Source organism: Rhinolophus sinicus, chromosome 6, assembly GCF_057876585.1.
Source record: "Rhinolophus sinicus isolate RSI-liver-muscle chromosome 6, RSI-T2T, whole genome shotgun sequence".
Taxonomy (NCBI): Eukaryota; Metazoa; Chordata; class Mammalia; order Chiroptera; family Rhinolophidae; genus Rhinolophus; species Rhinolophus sinicus.
The window spans coordinates 32,916,118-32,942,500 of record NC_142506.1 but is presented as its reverse complement, the minus strand read 5'-3'; the positions used below and the strand labels follow the sequence as shown (position 1 = coordinate 32,942,500).

Below are 26,383 nucleotides of genomic sequence, written 5' to 3'. Positions count from 1 at the left end.
TTTTGTGTAGTGGTGCTTTTTAACTTGTAGCTCATTGTTTTAATACAGCAAGAAAGCAAGTAAGAGAGGTGCCTGAATTCAGAGAATAGTCTAAACACTATTTGAGTTTGTTTATGAAATAACAAACAAATGTGGTGTTAGTATTCTAAATAACTGGCATTCTGACAATATAGATAAATGCATATACCAGGTACTAAACTGAAATCTATGCCTGCACATGATTGCTTTTGTGCCTAAAGCTACTATAGTTATCTTGATAGAAACATATAAGTTCATGTAAAATAATCTGTTATGTTAATTTAATATTTCTTGTAAGAAACATCACTCTTTATGAATGTTAATGTATTCTCTAAAAGCGTCGATGGGAAAAAAGGAGAGTGTATGTTTTTAAATAAGTAGCCCAAGAAGAAGGTTTCATTAGAAAAGTTTGAAAATATAAGCAAATATGTATACATTGTGAATGACTTTCTTTGAGCTTGGGTATTTTTGTTTATTGTTAAAGGGATAACATCACCAGCAGAAATTCCGGCAGGTACTATTCTAGGACTGACAGTTGGGGATCCTCGAATTAATTTGCCTCAGAAGAGGTCCAAAGTTTTGCCCAATCCAGAAAAATGCCAAGGTAAAGGTCTTGAAACACCCCTGGTTTTCCTTACTATTTTGAGCAGCACTCTAGTCCCATTAGAAGTTCTGTTTGTGACACCTCTGCCGTGACTTCATCTGTAGAAATTAGGGCAACCTTTACCTGCTGCATTCAAGGTGGTTATGACCAAAGGGGAGATGGCGTGTGTGGGAGTATCTTGTAGCTATGAAACGTGTAGCCTGATTCTTACATTAGTTTTTTTCCCTAAGGTTTTTATTTTTAGTGTCTAGTAAAACCTGTCTTCAAACTGGATTCTCTGAAAATGCCTGGCATTTCAGATTTCGGTTGTGAGGGAGGGATGTGCACCTGCAGCTGGTCTTGTGCTCATTGGAAGCCTCTGTTTGACCATACAGATGATCCAGGTTCGAATCCTGGCAAGGCCATCCCAGGTGCTGAAGGGTAAGATGTCTTGGTTTAAACTCAGTAGAGTGGCCTGAGGGCGTTTTTCGGCTGAGATGGCATAGGAGGGTGGATAGGGCTGGCTAAAGCTTTAGTCTAATCTGGGATTTGCCTCAGTTGTGATTATGCCTTATTGTATTTACTGTCATTTAAATATGGTTATTTGGAAGAATCATTAAAATTAGCTTGTGAATTTTTGGCGATAAAAAACACAGGTGTGTTTAGTAACGACTTTAGAATTTGTTTTTACCTCCATGTGTAGTTAGATAGCTTATTAAAGGGGCAGTAAATTACCCTGTCAGACTTCACATGAAAGGGGGATCGGATGAAAGGAATTTGAAGATATATGGATAAGTTAGTTAATTATGGAGTCTGAGACTTCTATTAATGACTTGTTGCCTTTTTCTTTTTCTTTTTAATAGTAGTATGGACTGGTGCAGCCATAAAATTTGCAGCGTTAACTACACCATTAAATGTTGACTCTCATAATCTCCTTAAAGCCATAGTTAAACTCTACTTAGTTTCTCAAATTTTTTTTGGAATGAGGCAGTTTTGTATTAAATCCTTTCTAAGGTATCTTAATATGAGTCAGTTCAAGGAAAATTAAAGTCTTCGTCAAAAAACATGATTTAAGTTTTATTATAAAAGCTTGCCATATTGTTAGTCATTGTGGAATTTCATTAAAACCTGTTTTAAGTAATTTCTTTGAAGAAGTATTGGCAGGTGAGCTACATAAAGAGTAAACTTTTTTATTTTTATTTATTTTTTCCAGTTATAGGTAACATTTGGTATTATTTTATATTAGTTTCAGGTGTACAGCATAGTGGTTAGACATTTATGTAATTTATGCAGTGAGCCCTGATTAGTACCCACTGAGCACTATACATAGTTGTTGCAATATTATTAACTATATTCCCTATGCAGTACTTTATTTACTTCACCATTATTAATTTGTAACTACCAATTTGTATTTCTTTTTTTTTAATTTTATTGGGGAATATTGGGGAACAGTGTGTTTCCCAATCAGCTCCAAGTCGTTGTCCTTCAATCTAGTTGTGGAGGATGCAGCTCAGCTCCAAGTCCAGTCACCGTTTTCAATCTTTAGTTGCAGGGGGTGCAGCCCACCATCCCATGCGGGAATTGAACCAGTAACATTGTTGTTGAGAGCTGGCACTCTAACCAACTGAGCCATCCGGTCGGCCCTCTGGAAGCTCAGCGGCAGCTCACTGTCCTCAATCTAGTTGTGGAGGGCGCAGCTCACTGGCTTATGTGGGAATTGAACCGCCAACCCAGTTATTCAGAGCTCACGCTCTAACCAGCTGAGCCATCCAGCCGCCCCCAATTTGTATTTCTTAATTCCTTCACCTTTTCCACCCAGTTCCCCAACCTCCCTTCTCTCTGACAACCATCAGTTTGATCTATCTGTGAATCTGTTTTTGTTTTTCTTTAGATTCCACTTATAAGTGAGATCATGTGGTATTTGTCTTTCTCAGTCTGACTTATTTCATTTAGCATAATATCCTCTAGGTCCATCCACGTTGTCACAAATGGTAAGCTTTCTTTCATTCTTTTTTTTTTTTTTTAAGATTTTATTGGGGAAGGGGAACAGGACTTTATTGGGGAACAGTGTGTACTTCCAGGCATTTTTTCCAAGTCAAGTTGTTGTCCTTTCCATCTTAGTTGTGGAGGGTGCCATTCAGCTTCAAGTTGTTGTCCTTTCAGTCTTAGTTGTGGAGGGCGCAACTCAGCTCCAGGTCCCGTTGCCGTTGCTAGTTGCAGGGGACAGAGCCCACCATTCCTTGCGGGAGTCGAACCGGCAACCTTGTGGTTGAGAGGACGCGCTCCAACCAACTGAGCCATCCAGGAGCTCAGCGGCAGCTCAGCTCAAGGTGCCGTGTTCAATCTTAGTTGCAGGGGGCGGTACCCACCAACCCTTGTGGGACTCAATGAGTTGAACCAGCAATGTTGTGGTTGAGAGCCCACTGGCTCATATGGGAATCGAACTGGCAGCCTTCGGAGTCAGGAGCATGGAGCTCTAACTGCCTGAGCCACAGGGCCAGCCCGCTTTCATTCTTTTTTATGGCCGAGTAATAGCCATTGTATATACAATGTGTGATCAAACAATAAAGTGAATGTTTAAATAAAAAATTTATTACAGAAGACACATTGCCATTAATCCCCCTCAAAATACTCCCCCTCACTTCAAACACATGTATCCTGTCATTCTTGTCACTTTCTGAAGCAGTTCTGGAAGTCCTCTTTCGTGAGTGTCTTTAGTTGTGCTGTTATGGCTGCCTTGATGTCCTGAATCATTTTGACTTTGGGGAAGAGCCAGAAATTGCGCAGTGCCGGATCCGGTGAATAAGGTGGATGAGGACACACCGTAATGTTTTTATTTGACAAAAATTGCCGTACCAGAAGCGATGTGTGACACGGAATGTTGTCATGATGGAGGATGATTTGTGACACACTTTAAAGCACACCTTCTCTCCACCATAGCTCACACACGACTGACTGCACCAACAAATTGAAACTCATTACACACTGTTACTAAGGTTTGAAGCACCGCTTCCCGTATTGAAGATCCCTGCCTTTCAATTGGATGGCATTCGGCAGCAGCATTCACCGTATTTGTTGATCACAACAGAAAGGCTCGGTATCATACATCGCTTACTGGTACGGCAATTTCTGTCAAATAAAAATATTACGGTGTGTCCTCATCCACCTTATTTATATTATATATAAATTTATATTATATTATATCTGGCACCATGTGACTTCTGGCTCTTCCCCAAAGTCAAAATGACCATGAAAGGTAAATGTTTTAAATCAATTTAGGGCTTTGAGGCAGCCATAACAGCGCAACTAAAGACACTCAAGAAAGAGGACTTCCAGAACTGCTTCAGAAAGTGGCAAGAATGATGGGGTAAATGTGTTCGAAGAGAGGGGGAGTATTTTAAGAAGGATTAATGGCAGTGTGTCTTTTACTGTAAGAAACTTTTACATTTAAACATTCACCATATTTTTTGATCATACATCGTTTCTTTATCCAATCACCTGTTGAGGGGCACTTGTGTTGCTTCCATATCTTGGCTATTGTAAATAGTGCTGCAGTGAACATAGGGGTGTATATATCTTTTCAAATTAGTGTTTGGGATTTTTTCAGATAAATACCTAGAAGTGGAACTGCTGAGTCATAAGGTAATTCTATTTTTAATTTTTTGAGGAAGTTCCAAACTGTTTTCCATAGTGGCTGCACCAATTTGCAATCTCACCAACAGTGCACAAGTGTTCTCGTTTCTCCACATCCTCGCCAACACTTGTGTGTTGATATATTGATGATAGCCATCCTGACAGGTGTGAAGTGATATCTCATTGTGGTTTAAATTTGCATTTCTCCGATGATTGGTGACGTTGAGCATCTGAAAATATGTCCTCTTTGGAGAAATATCTGTTCAGGCCCTCTGCCCATATTTTAAATTGGATTGTTTTTTTTGGTATTGAGCTATATAAGTTCTTCACAAATTTTGGATATTAACCTCTTATCAGATGTATCATTGGCAAATATCTTCTCCCGTTCAGTAGGATGTCTTTGTTTTGTTGATGGTTTTCTTTGCTGTGAAAAAGCTTTTTATTTTAAGTTTTGTATAGTACCATTTGTTTATTTTTTCTTTTGTTTCCCTTGCCCAAGGAGATATTTAAATCAGAAAAAGTATTAATGTCACTGAGAGCAATGTCAGAGAGTTTACTGCCTATGTTTTCTTCTAGGAGTTTTATGGATGTGGGTCTTACATCTAAGTCTTTAATCCATTTTGATTTTATTCTTGTATATGGTTTTAAAAGGAGGTTCAGTTTCATTTTTTTGCCTGTATCTGTCCAGTTTTCCCAACACCGTTTATTGACCAGACTGGCTTTTCCCCACTGTATGTTCTTGCCTCCTTTGCCATAGATTAAATGACCATATTGGTGTGGGCTTATTTCTGGACTCTCTATTGTGTTCCATTGGTCTATGTGTCTGTTTTTATGCCAGTACCATGCTATACTATGGCCTTGTAGTATAGTTTGATATTGGTGGCATGATGCCTCCAATTTTCTCCTTCTTTCTTAAGATAGCTGTGGCTATTTGGAGTCTTTTGTGGTTCCATATAAATTTTAAGAATATTCTAATTCTGTGAAAAATGCCATTGGTATTTTGATAGAGATTGCATTGAATCTATAGATTGCTTTGGGTAGTATGGATATTTTAACGATGTTAATTCTTCCTATCCATGAATATCCATGCTTTCATTGATTTGTATCTTCTTCAATTTCTTAAGTGTCTTACAGTTTTCCGAGCACAGGTCTTTTACCTCTTTGGTTAAATTTATTCCTGGTTATTGTTATTATTTTTTTGATGCAATTGTGATTGTTTTCTTATTTTCTGTTTCTGATAGTTCATTATTGGTGAATAAAAATGCAAACAATTTCAGAATATTAATTTTGTATCCTGCTACTATATTGAATTCATTTATCAGTTTTAATAGTTTTTTTGGTGTAATCTTTCAGGTTGTTTATATATAATATCCTGGCACCCTGCAAACAATGACAGTTTTACTTTTTCCTTTTCAATTTGGGTGCCTTTTGTTTCTTTTCCTTGTGTGATTGCTGTGGCTGGACTTCCAATACTATGTAGAACAAAAGTAATGAAAGTGGGCATCTTTGTCTTATTCCTGATCTTAAGGAGAATGCTATTAGCTTTTCCCCATTGAGTTATGTTCCCTCTTTGCTGAGAGTTTTATCGTAAATGGATGCTGGATTTTGTCAAACACTTTTTCTGCATCTATTGATACAATCATATGATTTTTATCTTTCATCTTGTTTATGTGGTATATCACGTTAATTGATACCAAGCTTGCATCCCAGGAATAAATCCCTTGATCACGGTGTATGATCTTTTTAATGTAGTGCTGAATTCAGCTTGCTAGTATTTTGTTGAGGATTTTTGTATCTATGTTCATCAAAGATACCGACCTATAATTTTTTTTTTTTTGTAATGTCTTTGTTTTTGGAATCAGGATAATGGTGGCCTCACACTGGGGTGCAGTAAAAGAAAGTGGCATTAACTGTGTAGCATTACACAATGGAGAATGGGCACAAGCTGGCAAAACCCAAACTCCCTGATAGTTTACAGACAAGGGGTTTTATTGAGCAAAAATCATGTATCATCTGAGTAAGGTATTTGGGATGGTGGGTTTTGCTGATTGGTCAAGAGTGAGATAGTGGCAGTAAATCATTATTTCAGGTCTTGAGGTCAGCTTCAAGTCCTTCAGTCTTATTTCATGAGGATGTGGCCAGGGGGTCATTCTCCTTTAGGGTTATTGAGCTGAAGCACAACTTAGGCCATGAGGTTATCTTTAGCTTAACAGAAACTCATACCTTGTGAACCTAAGTCAAGGCATGACCATTGTTTCTGGCTGCCTCAGGGTTAATGACTAAGTAAGGGAAACTGTTAAGGCTTACAGGGCATGCTGTGTAGAAACTGAATAGGATTCTGGGGCTATATATTAAATCAAAATCACACATTAAATCAGGACCCTGGGTTTCAGTTGGTCTTTTGCTTTGTGGGCTGAAAAACACCTTAACAATGCATGTTACTAGGTTATCTTGATGTGTAGGGGTAGAAGCTATACATCGTGTGAATCTTACTCAGTGTATGCTGCTATTATTTCTGCTGTCTTTGTCATTTGTCCCCCTGCCCACCCCCTACTCCCCACATCCTACCCCCAGCAGACAGGCAGTACCTGGGCTAAGCAGTTTCTATAATGGGAAACGGTGCCACGTGACTTCCTTCTTGTGGCTGTTAGTCCAAACTAGCATACAAATCTTTTTTTTTTTTTTTCAATTAAAGTCATTTTCTGAGGGGTCTTAACTCCAACTGCTTCAGTAGTAACAGTACAGAGAAGGAAGCAGTTTTCTCTTTCAATGAAGCACATGAAGTGATGATGCATATTCTCAGATGCTTTGAAAAAGCTTACTTGATTATTTGGTTCTTGAATTTGGATTAAATATACTTTTACAAATCTTTTCAATTTCATTACCACAGCATTTCACTATACAAATAACTGGTTTTCTGGGTGAGGTTTTAAAATACAAATTCTGCTGTACTCTGCACTTTAGTGTTTGCGCTCCTTACCATCTGCTCATTTGCTTTGATAGAATACATTATTTTAACTAGTCTTTGTCTTCCAGAGATGAATCTGCTTTAGAAAATATTGAACTTACATTGTACTCATGGGCTGGTTTTAATCTTTCTCTTTACACACTCTTTGGTAGTGTGTACCCAAAACACTGGGAGAGTTGAGTTGCCTTAGAAGGATTGCAAACACTTTCACAGCACTGATGTGCAGTTGACTTTCAGAAGTGCCCAGTTAGTTATCTGTCATTTTGCAATGACTTCTCTGCTCTTGGGAGGAAAAAACTGATAGCTTCAGCTGGGTCCTTTTGACTATTCTGCATACTTAACTTAAAATAGAGTGAATTTGAAGGCTGTAACTTCGGTTTATTTGATTCCCAAATCATAAAGCTTTTTATTAGTTTTGTTTGCTTTTCTCAGTAAAACTTGAAGTTTTAATTTAAAATTTGGTGATCTCCAAATGTATTTAGGAAAAGAGAAAACAAGCTATTTCCTTCCATTTTAAAAGCCACAATTGTGGAGTTATGTAAGTCAGAAGGCTTTTGTCTGGGTAGGAAAGAATATACTCTATGTTAGTCTTGGGGGAAGGAATTAGTATTGCATTCAGCATTCGTACTCATTCTGGGTACACGAGGTGCTTGCTGACCCAGTTGGTAATGTTCTGTTGTCTCACTCAGTGAAGACTGTTGACCTAAAAAGGGTCTTCCCCTTTGCCTTCAGACATATTTTACTTTGTTTTAAATAGACTTTGTATTTTAAAACAGTTTTTAGGTTCACAGCAAAATTGAGTAGAACGTACAGAAAGTTCCCATATACCCCTGCCCCCACACATGCACAGCCTCCCTCACTGTCAACATCTTGCAGCAGAGAGTACATGTGTTACAATCCATGAACCTACACTGACACATCATTATCACCCAAAGTCCATAGTTTACATTAGGGTTCACTCTTGGTGTTATATGTTCTATAGGTTTGGACAAATGTATGTTGACATACATCTACCATTATACAGTGACATTCTCCATGACATGCTACCATTATAACATCATACAGAATAGTTTCACTGTCCTGAGTCTGCTGTGCTCCACCTGTTTATCCCTCTCCCCCCCCCAACCCCTGATTCTTTTACTGTCTCAATAGTTTTGCCTTTCCCCGGAATGTCATGTAGTTGGGATCATACACTATGTAGCTTTTCGCATTGGCTTCTTTCACTTGGTAACATGCATTGAAGTTTCCTCCATGTCTTTTCATGGCTTGATAGCTCATTTCTCTTTTTGAATAATATTCCATTGTCTGGACATAACATCTACTTTGTTATATTTATTTATTATTATTTTTTAGAATATTTGAAGATGAGGTCGTGCTTTCCTGTGCCTTCACACCCTAAGTATCAGCCATCTCTTTTGTCTGCAGCCAAGTCCAAATAAAATCCCAATTCTGTCTCTCAAATCCATGGCAGCGCTCCACTGGGAAATATTTTGGGTAGACAGGCTCTTTGAGATGGAGCCTGTTTGCTCCTAGTCAGGCTATGAGAACTCGCAGCACGTAGCACTATTACTGTAGACTCTGTGGGTGGTTGTCTCCATGAGGAAGAGCAGTGTACCAGAGGCAGTTGCTGCTTTGAAGGAGCTTTCATCTCAGATCTTTTCATCAGTTAAATTTTTTTTAACTTTGTTCTCCCCTGAAATCTGTCATATTATGGCCTAGTCACTTCCAACTTATTTTTTTTCCAGACATTAGACCCATGCAAGTACGTGTGTTTGACTGACCTTTCTATGTTGGCCTTTTAGGACCATAATCAAAACTCATGAATTGTCTGATTTTTTTTTTTTTAATTCTTCAGTCCAATAAAATAAGATTTGGCAGATTTTTCTCCTAGTGATTAAATGACTACATTTAGGAAGATTCCCATCAATGTATGTTTATAACTGAAAAGTTCCTTCTCCTTTCCCACTAGAGGAGTATTTGGCATGGTGTGGCTTATTTAAAGAATGACTATTTCACAGAAAACATGCTCATTTTAAAGGAATGAAAAAATATGTTTTATAGAAAGGAGTAAATATTCAGTTCAATAAAAAAAGGGTTCTCAGAGACTTTAAATAATAGGGCTGAAGAAAAGGATGGTATCTGTTGTCTCACCACCATCAGGCCAGGAATGATATAAAGACCCTGAAGCCAGTAGTTAACATGTGGCCTGTGCTGCCATTGCATATTAGCAAGAAATTTTTTGCCTTTGCAGTGGTTTCTAGAATTTGATTATCTTAAATGTGAAATTAGGTACAGTTATTTAAAGACAATTTTATGTGATATTTGCATCTTCTACACTAAAATGTCAAAAAATAAGTTTAGGAACCTTTGCTATTTCACTGATTATGAAGCCAACTATAAGAATAACTTAACATCTAGTCCAGTAAATTCTTCTAGAGAAGTAAAGTAAGTACCTATAAAATATTTTCTTGTAGCAAAAGGTCAACTGACAACATTTAGAGTTTGACTTAATTGATCTAAAGGATGTGGTTTGAAGGCTATTTCTTTTCCTTCTTAGATAATGAGAAAGTTAGACAGCTGCTTCTGGAGGGCGTGCCTGTGGAGTGTACGCATAGCTTTATTTGGAACCAAGCTATCTCTAAGAGTGTCACAGAGAATAAAATCTCGGATCAGGTAACTAATGGTGTAAGGATTATTGATAAAGTGATGAAGACAGGTTGAAATTCATCACTCGAGAGACCATAAAAGTTACTTCATACTTTATAGAATCCCATAGACTTCCTTTCATTTTCAAACAATTTATTGGTCCCTTACTTATGATATATAGTATGTTTTTTCCCCCTGTTCTTAGAGAAGAAGAGTCCCTAGAGAAAGTTAATACAAAGACCTTTTTCTTGAAATGATAATCTCATTGTTTAAATACATGTTTTTCTTTTATTGTTTTTTCCCCTAGAGTGTTCTGTCTGTCTTTATTTACTATTCTCCTGTCTTTAATTTCACAATGGTTGCACTCCTATCAGGACCAGGTATTGTATTAGAAGATGGGGTACATTAGGATATGGTCAAAGAAGTACGGGGACAAAGGAAGCCCAAAAAAGGGGTACTAAGCACAGACTATAGAAATTAGGGAAAGCTCCTGGATGGAGGAGCAGGTTTTTGAGCTGATGCTTAGGTGGGTGGTTAGAAATAACCAGACTCTTGTGGCCAGGGCTCAGTGGAGAAAGGATTGCCAGAAGTGAGAACAGCATATGCAAGTGCCCAGGCCCAAAATAGGATGATGTGTTTCGGAATCTCCCAAGTAGAGTAGTAGCTTTGAGTCAAGGGTCGGGGCAGGAGATGAAACTGAAGAGAAATAGGGACCAAGAAGACCTTGGGGCATTTTAAAGGATTTGTACTGACAATGTAGGGCTCCATTGAAGGTTTTAAGCTGGGTCATGACACGACCAGATTTCACTCCAGCAACACTGGAGGGTGGATGAGACTAGGGATGGGGATGTGGGAGGAGAAGCTGGAGAGAGGACTTGTGGTTGGATGACCTTAAAAGAGACCCTGGGAATATCTATGATATAGGACATGATGGGGGCCTGAAGTGTGGTTGTGTGCCTGGAGTGCAGGGGCTGGGACTAATACACATTCCTGGAAGGTAAAATTGACAAGACTCAGTGGTTGATTGGAAGATGGGTGGTGAGAAAGGAGGAGACTTGTAAATTAGGTCTGAAAGGTCTAGCTTGGGTTTAGGAGCTCAGCTTAAAGAGAGCTAGGGCCAGGTCTGACTTGTCACTGCTATATTCCCAAGGTCTAGAAGAATGTTTGGTATATAACGGATGCTCAGTAGATATTTGAATGAATGAACAATAAATACTTGAATGGATGAATGAATGAGGGACTGAACTATGAGAATTGTGGCATCATTTAGCTAGATGGGGAATACAGGAGGAGGGTGAATGCAGTGGGAAAGATGAAGTTTCATCTCAGATAAATTGAGTTTGAGGGGCCTTGGGACTTCTCAGGAGCGGATGTCAAGGAGAGAGGTTTAATCCCAGAGGAAAAGTAGGCGCTAAAAGATAGACATTTTGGAATACCAACATGTAGATGATAGTGAAAATTAACCAGAAGTGAAAAAGGTGAGTCAGGACTTGGTCATGGCCTGACAAGTATCCATGAGGTAGGTAGATTCCGTAGCGTGGAGGCAGTCTCTTGGGTAGTTTTCTCAGCTACCCGAGCGGTAGACCTCTCTTCTACCTGTTCATCTGTTTGTACTGCTGGCAAGAAAATCTGAAAGGATGTTGTTATCTACAGTACCTACAGTCCACTTTAACAAATAATTTATAGTATCTCCTATTTTAAATCCTTAAGATCTGGTGAGAAATATTTTCTCAAGAATCATAGTATTTTTACATTTGCCCCTCCTTGAGAAGTTGTTAATTGTTTGTACCTTTTTGACAACAAAGCTTAATCAAAGTAAAGGTAGGGACAGAGTATCAAAATATAAGATTAATCCTGATATAAGAGATTAGCGGAATGAATGTATATTATTTTACAACTTTGAATCATCTAGTATATTTAGCCCAAATTTAAGATAATTTGGCATTTTCTACCAAAGCACCTGTACAGAGGAAAATCGTCATAGGAGGAAATACCTTGTACTTAAAGTGGCTTATGTTTATTTATTAAGAACATTTTTTTTTTTTTGCTTTTTAAAAAAGCGTATAACTTTCTAAAGCTGCATATAGGGAGACCCAGTACAATCTCCCATAAGACTAGGGTTGTTTGTCTTGAGTTATTTTCTTCCACTTCAGGATTTAAACCGGAAGAGAAGTGAATTGCTGGTGCCCGGGTCACAGCTTGTTTTAGGTCCCCATGAATCCAAGATACCTCTACTTTTGATTCAACAGCCGGGAAAAGTGACTGGTGATGACCGACGAGGCTGGGGAAGTGGCTGGGATGTCCTGCTCCCAAAGGGCTGGGGCATGGCTTTTTGGATTCCATTGGTAGGTTACTTTTTTATTCCGACTAAGAGCTGCAGCGTTTAAAATACATTCCTAATAAATACCAAGTGCTGAAAATGTTCCAGCTTCAGGCACAATTTAGAAATTGAGTGCTATTTTTGTGCCCTTAGAGCTATAGTCCTGATACAAGATACTTCATAAAGTCCCTGGAGCCAGGCTTTTAGTAATAAGAGTTGTGCTGACATATTGTGAATTTTTGAGGTATTAAAAGTGGCCTGATTTTTGAATAGTGGCAACAAAATGTTGAGGGTTTTTTTTTTTCCTTGAAGAAATTTGTTACAGTTGAAAGAAAAACAATCTTTATAATTTTCTAATTTTTATAGATGTATAGAATACATTTTTTGTTTTCTAAGTGCTGACATATTCTTATTTATTAACTGCAACTAAGTATTTTATTAAAATCAAATATGTAGGGTTTTTGGGTGGTTTTTTTTGGTTAGTTTAAATATTTCTTTAAGCTAGAGAGTATAAAAGACATGTAAGACTGTTAGATTCATGCAGGTAATTAATTTTAGCGGTTATGCCTAGTGCAAGGGTTATTCAGCTAATCGTTTAGGAGTGGGACTATTTTTTAATAATTCTTATTTTAAAATTGTGAAATGTTTCAAGCGTACAAAAAGTATAGATGTTGATGTAATGAATGTCTGTGTACTATTGTTTACCCACTATCCAGTTTAGGAGATAAAACATTACAGATTCCATCTCTAATTCCATTTCCTTCCCTCCTTCTAAAAGAATCACTGTTCCTGTTTTTGGTATTTGTCATGACCATGCATGTTTTTATAGCTTTATAAAGCATGCTTATATCCCAAAATAAAATAACAATATTTGACATGTTTTTAAAGTTTGTATATACTTCACTGTATATATGCTTTTGCAGCTTGCTATATTCACTCAACATTGAGATTTTTCCATGTTGATTACTGAAGCTGTATTTCATTTATTTTTACTATTGTATAGTAACCCATTGTAGGATTTCTCCACAGTATATTTATCCATGCTCTTTTCAATGGGCATTTAGGTTGTTTCCCATTGTCCCCATATAAACGATTAAGCAATTTCACTTTAAGCTGGTTGTTGACAAGATCTTTTTGACATTTCCTTTAGATCTATCGAGGTGCAAGAGTTGGAGGATTGAAAGAGGCTATAATGCATTCTCAGTATAAAAGGTCTCCGTACATCCCAGGTGATTTTCCAGACTGCCCTGCTGGGATTCTGTTTGCTGAAGAGCAAGCCAAGAATCTTCTTGAAAAGTACAAACGGTAAGTAACTGGCTTCTGTAGTTTGATAAGGTCTTAAGAGGAAGAGAAGTGCTTATTCACACTGGTCAATATGGTTTGGAATGGCTTTGGTAACTCTTATTATTTAATGTTTCCATAGACTTTTCCCTGAGTTCAGCATTACCAAGACATAATTAAGTCGGCAGATTGTCTTAGATCTGGCTTTTATATAGGCCCATCAGGTTACAAATCCTTCCCTTGGTCATTTGATTACACTGCTAATGGTGTGCACCTAAATTGCGGACATGAGTTTCAGATACTTGTTAGTAGATTCTCACTGCCAACTCTGCCCCCTCAAAATAGCGTTTTTTATAACTGGTTATAGAGATAATACATATTGATGAAATCTTAATGAAACTATGGAAATGTATTAAAATAACTGTATAAATGCATTTAAAAACTGGTGTATTCATTCTAACCAGAGACAGAAGTACTGTCTTTACATTTTGGTATCTATCTATCTGGACTCTGTTTCTTTCTCTTTTTATTATCCATTGGGGGAGTGGCCAATGAGGAGCTTTGTTTCCCTTGTACTGTGAAGTACATGCTAACATTGGGAAACCTGTATTTCCTACTAAACTGTAGGCTCCTGGAAGCACGAAACACTCTTGCTTGTTGTGGCATCTGCAGTATCTAGCCAGTGCCTGGTGCACAGTGGGCCTAAGCACTGTTATTTGTTGACTGATGAATGAGTGAATAACTGAATGTTGGAGTTCCTTGACTGTGAGCTCCACTGTTGTTCTTTGCTGTTCACTGCTGCAACCACAGAGACAGGCAGTTCCTGGCTTTCAAACTGTTGAATGATGGGTGAATGAATGAATGAATGAATGAGTAAGTGAATGAACAGGGTATATTCCTGGATTAGTAGCTTAGAAGCTCTTTGAGGGCAGCGATCATGTATTTTATGCCTTGTGCATCCTATAATATGTAGCTGAGGGTCTCCTATGTGTTTGTTAAATATAATTGACAATAATGAGACAAGTAAAGAGTTAACAGGAGTGAGCTTGTGGGCTGGCAGGATGGGACAGGCAAAGAGTTAACAGGAGCTAGCTTGTGAGCTAACAGAAACAAACTTAAACATTAACCACTTGGCTCTAACTCCGCTGGTTAGCACTGCACCTGCAAGCTGACAGTCACCTCACATCCATCATAGGTGAGAACAGAACAGTTCCCAATTGCAACGGCAACCCCCTGCACAGTTACAAACACCCATCACAGATGGGAACAGAACAGTTCCCAATCACACCAGCAACCCCCTGCAAGCTGACATCCATCATAGTTGGGAACAGGACAATTCCCAGAAGGAGACAATTATAGCAGCAGCTGTCCTGCAAGCTGACAAGCACCCTACAGCATCCTGCATGGACAAATATAAAACCATAGGGGGCCAGCCCAGTGGCTCAGGCAGTTGGAGCTCTGTGCTCCTAACGCTGAAGGCTGCAGGTTCGATTCCCACATGGGCCACTGGGGTCTCAACCACAAGGTTGCCGGTTTGATTCCTCAACTCCCGCAAGGGATGGTGGGCAGCACCCCCTGCAACTAAGATTGAACACAGCACCTTGAGCTGAGCTGCTGCTGAGCTCCCGGATGGCTCAGTTGGTTGGAGCGCATCCTCTCAACCACAAGGTTGCTTGTTCGACTCCCGCAAGGGATGGTGGGCTGCGCCCTCTGCAACTAACAATGGCAACTGGACCTGGAACTTAGTTGCACACTCCACAACTAAGATTGAAAGAACAACAACTTGACTTAGAAAAAGTCCTGGAAGTACACACTGTTCCCCAATAAAGTCCTGTTACTCTTCCCCAATTTAAATAAATAAATAAATAAATAAATAAATAAATACGTGTGTGTGTGTGTGTGTGTGTGTGTGTGTGTGTGTGTGTGTATGTATATATGTATGTATGTATAAAACCCCAGCACTCCTCATTGGTGCAGCTGTCCCCATCAGACTCTGCCCTGGCACAACTCCATTTGCCAGTGTCTCTCTCTTACCCCTCTGTCTCTGCAACAATCCTTCTCAAACTGCCCTGGCAAAACTTCTGCCAGTTCCAAACAGAGCTGTCTCTCTCTTTAACTTTCAATAAATCTTTTCTCTGGCTACTCCTGCAGAGTCTTGTAAATTCTTTCACATTCTGCAAACGACCAGGGGTTAATTCTACACCAAGACAAATAATGCTTACTTTTTACCCTTTAGACATTTTTATGCATACAAATTTCTTACAGATACAAATTTAAAAAATATGTACACTATTTTGAAACCTGCTTTTTTCATTTAATAATATATTATGGCTAATTTTCCCATATCGATAAATATAACTCTACACCAAGTGTTTGTAAACTTTTTCTATAAAGGGCCAGATGATAAATATTTTGTCTTTGTGAGCCCTTTGGTTTCCATGGCAACTACATCTCTCTTTCATGGTGGTACAAAAGCAGCCACAGAGCTTACATAAATGGATGAGCATGGCTGTGTTCCAGTCTCACTCTATTTATGGACTCTCAAATTTGAATTTCACAAAATTGTCATGTGCCATAAAAAACTATTCTTTTGTTTGTTTTCAACCATTTAAAAATGTAAAACCCATCGTCAGCTCATGGATCCTACAAAAGCAGACAGTGGGCCAGGTTTGGCCTGTGAGTCGCAGCCAACTCTTGCTCACAAAATAACTGAATGGATGCATAGGACTCCAGTATGGATGTACTATAATTTATCAGTTGATCTTTACATAATTTCTGATTTTTCCCTTTGTGTTTCTGTGAACAGTTTTCTATATGCATCGCTATATATTTGATTTATTTATTCATTCAGCACATCTCGTTAGAGCCTATTATGTGCCAAACACCTTTCTAAGCACTGAGACTATAGTAGAGGAAGGCAGGCAAAGTCTGTTTCTGCCCTTGTTGAGCTATATTTTTTATTAAAATCTAGTTAACATACAATATTATATTAGTTTCAGGTGTACAACATAGTTATTCAACATTTATATATCTAACGAAGTGCTCACCATGGTAAGTTAATAACCATCAGTCTCTGTACAAAGTTATGATATTATTGATTATATTCCCCGTGCTATACATTACATCCTTATTTATTTTATAACTTGAAGTTTTGTACCTCTTATTCCTCTTCACCTTTTTTCCCCTTCCCCCCGATCCCTTCCCCTCTGGCAGCCATCAGTTTGTTCTCTATATCTATGAGTCTGTTTCGGTTTTGTTTTGTTTGTTCATTTGTTTTGTTTTTTAGATTCCACATATAAATGAAATCATATGCTGTTTGTCTTTCTCTGTCTGCCTTTTTTCAGTTAACATAATACCCTCCAGGTCCATCCATGTTGTCACAAATGGCAAGATTTCATTCTTTTTTTATGGCTGAGTAGTAAATATATATCTATATCTATATCTCTATATATATCACATCTTCTTTATTCATTTGTTTATCGATGGACACCTTGGTTGCTTCCGTACTGTGGCTATTATAAATAATGCTGCAGTGAATATTAGGGTGCATTTGTCTTTTTGAATTAGCATTTTGTATTTTTTCAGATAAATGCCCAGAAGTGGAATTGCTGGATCATAAGGTAGTTCTAGTTTTAATTTTTTGAAGAACTTCCATACTGTTTTCCATAGTGGCTGCACCGATTTGCAACCCATCAACAGAGCACATCCTCGCCAATACTTATTTGTCTTTTTGATAATAGCCATTCTGACAGGAGTGAGGTGGTATTTCATTGTAGTTTTGATTTGCGTTTCCCTGATTAGTGATGTTGAGCATCTTTTCATATGTGTGTTGGCCATCTGTATGTCCTCTTTGGAGAAATATCTATTCAGGTCCTCTGCCCATGTTTTAATTAGATTGCTTTTTGGTGTTGAGTTGTATGAATTTTTTTATATATTTTGGACATTTGACCCTTATAAGATCTTTTCCCATTCAGTGGGTTGCCTTTTTGTTTTGTTGATGGTTTTCTTTGCTGTGAAATGAGCTTGTATTCTGGATGGAAGCACATGTTTCCAGGCTGGTGGAAGGGAACCAGGAAAGAGGAGGGAGGGGCTAAAACTGCAAGAGCAGAGTCCTAGAGTGTCCCCACTCTAGAGGAGGTGGCATCCAGGGCACCATTTTGCTGTTCATCCCTCAATCAATCCAACAACCCATCTTGTATTTGATGCATTTCAAAGTATGGCATTCCATAGGATCAGGCTCAGTTCTCTCATTTTCGTAGCTGGGAGTCTCACTGAAATGGGAACACAGATTAAGTGGTAGAGAGGTTCGGTAGCACTCTCCTGATTGTGATTGTTTTCTCACTGAAGAAATCAAGGTTGTAAGCTAGGGATAAGAAGAGGAGAGAGGCTGTCGGAGATTTGAGGAGAGGGGTATCAATGTAAACAGTTTTCTGGGAGAGTAGAAGATAGAATTGACTGGAGAAATGTAAGCAAGTCCACTTGAGTGTTGTTTGCCGTCAGACCACTGACGACTGTTGGGTGTCCTTCCCAGCTGTGTTCTGCCAATCAGGTGCTGGCATGGGGTAGGTGGAGGGTTGAAAGTCACGAGGATGGGCTTTGCCAAGTGGAGGGAGTAGAGGGTGTATGTGAGGGAGGGAACTCTCCTGAGCCATGGAATCTATGCTGATAAGGATAGAGATGTGAGGACGCTGGTGAGCAGTGAGGAAATAAATAGGAGCTTCAATGGTTGAGGAATTGTTGCGGGGAGAGGTAAATGGGCTGGGAAAATAGGAGGCATCACTCTGAGTGAAGGATACTTGAAATTGAGATTTTTAAGGTGTAGCAGGTATTAGCAATGACCCAAATGAAGGCGTGACCAGGAGAGTGGGTGGTTGAGGTAGGGTGAAGTAAAAGGTGTGAAATGAGGACACGAAGTTTCTAGGAGGCCAGAGTATCAGAGGGATGATATATGTAGATGCTGAAGCCACTGAGAATGACAGGAGTCATGATAGAGGGGAAGATAGTGTGGCAGGTGAATAGCCGGGGGTGGAGGGGTGGGGCGGGGGTGGAGCTGGCTAAAGAGGGAGAGCTAGTGGTTTTTCTAACGGTAGGTGCTGCTGGGAGCTGGCGGCCTGGAAGAGAAATGGTCTGGGCCATCAGGAGGACATCTGCCCACGCCTAGACCCATGAGAAGAGCTATAGGGGAAAGAAAGTGTAGACCGTAGGCTAAATCCCATAAGTAAGATTTCTGGTTTAGAGTGCACCTTAAGGGTTGATATTCTATCGACAGATTGCTGTTTGTACTCATTTGGGATTTCACCTGTAGTTATGAGGGTGCCTATTTTCCCTCATTCTCACTAACATATGATATTACCAGTCTTCTAATATTGACAGAATTGGTTGGTGAAAAAAAATGGCTTGTTATTGTTGTAATTTTCTGTTTGTTTGCTTACTAGTGAAGTTGGATATTTTAAGTGTGTTGAAGGTCTCAGGATAAGGCAAGTGCCCTGGAAGTGTTTTTTGGCTGCTCCACTTCTTAGGATATCACAGCATATAGTGAGAAATAAATGGAAGGGCTGTCTGGGTCTGTGCCAGAGGAGACCTTCAGTCTGAGGACAGCCTGGGACTCCCTAAAAGTCCTCTAGCCCAGAGTGGCCAGCAGCCAGGCTGCTCCCCACCTGCTGGGGTCAGTACGTGCCAGAGCAGACCCTGATTCTCACTAGTTTATGGTATTTCTCACAGGTTCTCCTTCTTACACTGCTGGAAAGGTCAGTTGGTATCACCCTTGTGGAGGGCAATTTGGAAATATCTGTCAAAATTGTAAACGCTAATAATACTCTGCATTAGCAGTTCCACTCTCAGGAATTTATCCTGTGGATATACTTGTGCCACCTGTTCAAGGTTATTCATTGCAGCATTGTTCGTAGAGGCAAAAACCTGAAAATAACCAGTGTCCTGCAATAGAGGACCATCTAAGTAAACGAGGGTATAATCGTATGGTGGGATAAGATATGCAGCCTTTTACAAAAGAATGGAGATCTCTTGCTGTATTAATATTAAGTGAGCTCCAGGATGTTTTGTTAAGTGAAAAAAGTAAAGTCTGGCAAAAAATAAAGTATCTAGTATGTTACCATTGTGTAAAAATGGGTAAAAAAATGAAACAAATATGTACATGTCTGCTTATATGTACATAAAAAGTCTCTGGAAGGACATATGAGATACTGATCTCTCTCTCTGGAGGGCAGCTGTGTCATGAGAGAAAAACTTCACCCTCACACCTTTTGTACCTTTAGAACTGAGAACTCTGTAAATGTGCAGGGACATAATTGCACACTGCAGGGACACCACTTACTTGTAGTCTTTCAGGGATGGCACTCCCAGGAGTTGTGCAATAGCCACATGGGGCTACATTGTAGATGCATTATCTCTTAAAATAAAAACTGAAGAAAACAAAAACCTCGGCCTGTACAGCTGGTTATTATTCTTTATCATATTTCTTAGAAAACTTTTTTTGTATGTTTTTAAAATAGAGATATAGTACAGTGGCCATGATTATTTTAATTGTCCAGTGCTAAATTGTTCAAAATTTCCTCTTTGGTTTTCATTAGACGCCCTCCTGCAAAGCGGCCCAACTACGTTAAACTTGGCACTCTGGCACCTTTCTGCTGCCCCTGGGAGCAGTTGACTCAAGACTGGGAATCAAGAGCTCAGGCCCAAGAGGAATCATCTGTAGCTTCCTCTCCAAGTGGTGAGGAGAGCGACTGGAGAGGAGACGAGGTGCCTTGTGCTCCCACGCCGGAAAAAACTCGTCAAGTGTCTGATGCAGTGGGCACATCGCTGCACGCCTGCAGTGAACCTAGAGGTCGAATGGACACAGAGTGTCCGGCCCAGATGGGCACTGAGTGGGCAACGGGCCAGGATGCCGCCTGTAGGCGCCTCTGCGTTCTTAGGTAAGGTGCTCATGACGTCCCCATATGTTTTGGGTGGTCTGTTCTACTGCTGACCCGGCCATAGGATATATGTGAAAGTTATCACTGTTCTTTTATGCAAAGTAAATTTATGGGCTTTCCTAGAGGCACAGGGAAACAGTTACGTCACTTTTCATTTGGGGCATGATACTAACTAATGAAATGATTTGAAATATTGTCATCTAATAAGGACCTAAACCAAGTCTTTTTTTAATTAAAAAAAATTTTTTTATGACCTGTTTCATTTGCTCACAAAGCAGCTCACAAGTGTATTCTTAGGTCAAAAACGTTTGCAGACTCTGAACAAGCAAGCATTCTTTGCTTTAAATCACTGATTTCATTAAATCATTAGATTTCTTCCTGTTCCTTTTGAATGATCTGAACTTGTGGCTGATTAGGCACTGATTCATTGTAATATTGTCATATCACAGAGGCTCCCATATAAAATGTGTTCTACTCCCAATACTGCCGCAGGCTGTTAGATTTTGCTCATCAGTTACCTTTTATTCAGTGCTCTGATTTTTAATAAGTGCTCATCCCTCTTTCCTTATACTTATTTTTTCTGTATAGTAACCTCATAAGTTCATATCCTTCCTTTTTATTTTTCATATAACTCCCTGAGCGTTTCTTTTCTCATGAAAGGATCAGCTCTTCTCACTGTGATTAGAGCCTCAGATGCTATCCCACGGTCTTGTTTTTCTCCGCCTTCAACTTCTTAAACCTTTAGTCCTTCTGTCTCAGAATAGTAGATGCATAAAAAGAAAAATATGATTACAAAAATACATTAATGTGTATTTTAAATTTTTTTTTAAATTTGAGTTTTGATCCTTTCCCACACGGAGTATAAAAAAATCAGATTACCTCTAGCATGCCCAGTCTTCTAAGTGCATATTTTCTCCTTGAACAAAATATCCTCAAACGTGTTTCTCCAACTTCATCTAGGAGTAGAGCATCTCTGAAGCAGCTGTCAGCCTGGTGTGGGCCCAGTTCCGGGGACAGTCGGGCAGCCCGGCAAGTTCCCCGGAGAGGGCAGCAGGAACTGACCAGAGAGGCTTGCCTGTCCCTCTTGGACCACTTCCCCAGGGCCCTGGTGTGGGTCAGCCTGTCCCTGCTCAGGAAGGGCAGCCCCGAGCCGCACGCCATGATCTGCGTCCCAGCCAAGGAGGACCTCCTCCAGCTCAGTCAGGATCGGCTCTACTGTGGGCCCCAGGAATCCAAGCACAGCGACCCATTCAAGAGCAAGATCCGGAAACAGAAAGAGAAGAAGAAACTAGAGAAGAGGCAGAACCGAGGGCATACTGTGTCTGAGGGCCTGGAAGCAGGGCCCCTGATGGCTGAGCACCAAGCTCCCACCCTGGGCTTGTGGTCGGGCCCTCTCCCCGATGTGACTTCTCACTGCTCCAGAGTTCTCCTTGGCTTTGTCACACAGGGAGATTTTTCTATGGCTGTCGGCTGTGGAGAAGCCCTGGGGTTTGTTAGTTTGACAGGCTTGCTGGATATGCTGTCCAACCAGCCAGCCGGGGAGAGGGGCCTAGTGTTACTGAGGCCTCCTGCCTCTCTGCAGTATCGATTTGCGAGAATTGCTATTGAGGTGTGAATGCTGGTTTACGTCCTTGCAGGGTATGGACGGTAACTGCATTTGCCAAGTACCGCAATTGGAGAGTTTTGTTTTCTCCATCTTCTGTTTCAAAATATCACATGAAATTCCTTGGAAATGAGAATAAAAAATTATGTATTATGCAAATGGGTGAAATGTTTACATCATTCCAGTAATCTCATTGATTTCTGTCTTTCCTTGTCCTTGCTGAATACTTTAAAATTATTTGGCATATATAGTCAAAGCTTTTCTCTTATGATTTCTTGGTCTGTGTAATTCTTGCTGAAAATAATTAGAAGCTCTGTTTTCTCATCCCCCTTTTTTTTTATTAGGAACAAAGGGCTGTCAAGTCTATTTGAAAAACCTTGTAGTCATGCGATAAGCAACACTGGTTGTTTAATGATTTGATTGTTACGGAAGAAGAAAAGAGTATAAACATCTGGCCTTTGTACATGAAATGTGGGCCCCCGTCTGGGCCATGTTCAGTTCTGTATGTAATCAGCATGCCTAACACTTTACACCATAAAGAAGGAAATCATGGAAAATTTATTGCTGCCTCTTATTGGGCAGGCTCAGTTTATGGCAAGAATGTTGGGGTGGCATTAGAATGTGCGTCTTTGATTTTATTACCCATCTTCTTTGTTGTCGACCAATACATGATCTTAGGAATTATTTAATTTTCTGTGCTTTTTGTTTCTGCAAGGAATTTTTCAAAGCCATAGAGGAACATTTCTCAAAATACGTTCTGTGAAATATGTTAACCTAAAAACAAAAAACAGAGATTCTAAGGTCATTTTGACTTGGGAAACTCTGGGTTTAACAAAGTTAAGCATTTCTTTTTGAAGGACTTCTAGAACTTTCCATGTTATTTTTTACATTGTTAATCTCTAGGAAGTGGATAATAGTCTGCCGTATTTTCTAAATCTTTTTGATCCCAATACTCCTTTTGCAAGGAGCACGTGGGGACAGAGTCCCAGAGAGCAGTTTCCAGGCTCTCGGCCTCATGTGGAAAGGTGCTGGCTCGGGTAGTAGATGGCCGTCAGCTGTGGCTATTTGGCCGTCAGCTGTAACCAAGTAGCCCCTGATATAACTGCCACGGCTGCGTTGGTTGGTTAGTCGGTGGGTTGGCAGGCAGAGAAGCGGACGGCAGGTCGCAGGTCGTGTGACTCCAGCCTCCAATGAGACTATAGTGCCACCAGTGAGACTATAGTGGTATGACTCCCATACCTATGGCTCCGTGGGTGTTCCTTTTTGGCCTCACCATATCCTGCGTTCTTATGTGGGGAGCGGGAGCAGAGACCCCGCAGGCTGCCCTGCACGACAGAGCACTTTGTAGGACCAGTGTTCTTAGGAAGGGACATACTTTGGGAAATGTGGCTATACAGTGCAATACTTACCTCTGCAAGGTGACAACTAAAATGACAAGCAGCTTTTAAACATTAATTACCCACCTGACATTTTGAGCAGGGTATAAAAGAGAGGTCTCATTTAGTCCCCTAGGAAGAGTGGGGTCATTAGTGCCTTTTTCCACTTGTAGAGAAACTAGGTACTCATTAACTTTTAGTTGCTGTGTTGGTCTCACTCGTACCCTCAGTCCATATTTTTCTGCTACACATTTCCAACAGAGCTTGAGTGGGATTAAAAAAAAAATTTATACAGTTAGGCCTCATTTCCTATAAATGCATTGGGTTTTTGCAGTAGCATCTGGCAATAAGTACTTTTGGGGGTGATGAGTTGGAGAGAGATACTGCAAGTATTATAGTAGCTAATAAAATAGATGATGTTTTTCCTCTCACCATGCCTCTAAATGTATTTGCGTCCAACCCAAATGAAACTGACGAAAAAAATAGTATGACTTAGGGATATCTGTAAACAGAACAAATTAAAATGTCACCTGATGTTCAGTTGTGAATATTTATTGGACCATTCTTCATTTGTTTTCTAGGCTCTAAGCCACTTCATCTGTGGCCTAGTTCGCTTGATGACAGAAGTGCTGTGAGTCAGTGAGCCTTGTTCAGCACAGGACCCTGCCTAGGGCCTGCTGCCTGCCCTCGTTACAAGGGACAGGGCACGTTTGGTCTGCTTTGTGGTGGTAGGTCAAAGAACTACACGCTGAAAGGATAGACTAGCATTTCCCTAAATATATTCCTGGAGCACTGATCCTGAGATGTTTTCTAGAAAAAAGTGTTCCATGGCTAACTAAATTTGGGGATAGCTGAATATACTTATCCTCCTATTGCAGATTCGTAATGAATGTCAGTATAACCGTATAACCGAGGCTCTGTATATGCCTGCAGGGAGGAAATCTGTCTTTCACAGACCCCCTTCTCACCTTTTTTTTTTTTTTTTTTTTTTTGCATAGCTTGTCCAGAGAACACGAGTTTCATGGAATGTACTGGAACATGTTTATTTTGATCCTACTAGATGCCTGCTAAGGTTACATTGTGGCCCTTGCCCTCTCGTTTAGGGGACTAAGATTTCAGAGTTCGTAAAGTTAGGAAGTGTCCTAAAAAGCAGAGTTGTGAGCTGAACACCCAGAGACCAGCTATATACCTGAGTTGTGTATGAAACAGAATTGATTCTTCCTGTGTGATTATGCTTTTTTTTACATTACATAAGTAATATTTATATTAATAATCCCTATACATCATAGAAAATTAGAAAATGCTGATAAGCAACAGCAATAATAAAACAAATCACCTGGAGTTTCACCACCGAGATGTAACCACTGTACCTTTCTGATAAATAACCTGCTAGGCTTTGTTTCTGGATGTGTGTTGGTAGTTTTCTTTTAAGAAAAATAGCTTCAGTAATTGCTGATGTAAAAACCTATGCAATACACGTGCGGTTTAAGTGCATATCACCAATTCCTTGTGGAGCTTGATTAGCGGGAACCTGAATGTTTATACTCCTTTTATGGGAAATAGGAAGTTAGTAGGTGCATCACGCACTCAATATATCATTGTCTTGCCCGCTATATGCTTAGGGTGAGTTCTTTCTCCCCAGTGGCAAGTGAGGTGAGCCCTTGGTTGCTCCATGGACTCCATAATCGCCTTAACTGGTCTATCTGTGGCCAGCTAATCCGAGGCTTGGGGAGTACCGAACCTTGGTCCAGGACTGCGCTGCCTTACAGATGACAGACTAGCAACTGTGGGGCACTCAGAGCAGCAACCCCAGTTACACAGATTATGGTCACCCCGAATATGGAGGACCACAGGTGCTGTCGTTTCTTTGACAACAATGGCTTTTATCCCTGGCTGCACATTAGAATCAGCTGATACTCCCAGACTCCTCCCAGAAAGCAATCTGGGTTGGGCCCCTGCATCAGGAGTTCTTAGAAGTACCCAGGCCCTTCTGATGTGTGACTTGGGCTGAGGACAGTGTCTTTAGGAGGTCTGGCTCTTTGGACCCCGTGCACCTTGAGGAAAAAGCATGAATAACGAGGCTGTGGGAACCTTACCACTGTTGTGCTATTAGCAGACCCCGCACACTGGATCTGTTGACTGCATTGTGAAACCGCCAGGTGGGAACTTCATGAGAGCATGGTGGTGAGGCCTGGTGGCCCGGAGCAGGGGCTTCCACCGGGGGAAGAGGCCTGGTCTTGACAACAGCCTGGCTCTTTGCTTGTATAACCTTCCCTTCTTGGGAGTATAAAATGAGGTCTTGTTTTGTTTGCTTTCTCTTGGGGACCATCCCTTCAGATCAGCTATGCTTAACCTTGGCTGTGTATTGGGATCACCTGGGGAGCTTTCACAGCCCGGGTGCCCAGGCCTGCCCCACAGGGATGCTGATTTACCTGGTCAGGGGTGTGGCCTGGATAGTGGGATTCTTAAGAGCTCCAGGTGACTTGCAGCCAGGGTAGAGAACCACTGCTCCAGACATTTAATCAGGTTCCAATGTCATTAGACAAGGTCACAGAAACTTATCCGTAACGGGGAACCGTGCAGGGCACGAACAGATGTAGGCTGTCTTGAGCAGGGCACAGAGCTGTCACTGATGGATGTCCCTGGATAGGATCCTGCTGGATTGGAGCAAACAGCCAAGTTCACATAATGACATTTCCCTTCCCCTTTTTAAAAATCAAAGCTTAACTAGGTACTGTTCTGGAAGATCCCACCCTAATCACCCGTGTTTTTTCACTGAAGGAAATGCTTGCAAACCTGGAACTCTCTCCCATCTCAATAACACTCCTCGCAGCCTCCACTGTGCTCTGAACATGCTGGTCTTTCTGTTCCTGGAATTCTGTTCCTCCTCTGTTCCACCAAGCTCTAGGTGCCTCCACGACTTAACATGAGCTGTGCTCTGTCTTCATGGAATGTTCTCTCACCCATCCTCCCCCACACTTCTGCATACCTGTCCGCTCTCACCCTTTCCAGCTTGTCTTTATATT

The 26,383-nt window shown here is 40.4% G+C and overlaps 1 protein-coding gene across 2 annotated transcripts in view; it reads left to right on the top strand.

The window, feature by feature from the left end:
* The window catches only part of POP1 (POP1 ribonuclease P/MRP subunit), a 39,440-nt gene extending 15,543 nt beyond the window's left edge, over positions 1–23,897 (top strand). The window contains exons 11-16 of one of the 2 annotated variants that reach the window (XM_088799036.1): positions 503–622; positions 9,760–9,875; positions 12,098–12,193; positions 13,319–13,473; positions 20,037–20,378; positions 21,339–23,897. In XM_088799036.1, coding sequence (XP_088655162.1) covers positions 503–622; positions 9,760–9,875; positions 12,098–12,193; positions 13,319–13,473; positions 20,037–20,378; positions 21,339–21,993 — 1,484 coding nt within the window. In that variant the 3' untranslated portion in view covers positions 21,994–23,897. Of the gene's footprint in view, positions 1–502; positions 623–9,759; positions 9,876–12,001; positions 12,194–13,318; positions 13,474–20,036; positions 20,379–21,338 lie in introns of both variants that reach the window. The other variant, XM_088799035.1, reaches the window with a different exon arrangement.
* Positions 23,898–26,383: the final 2,486 nt, after the last annotated feature.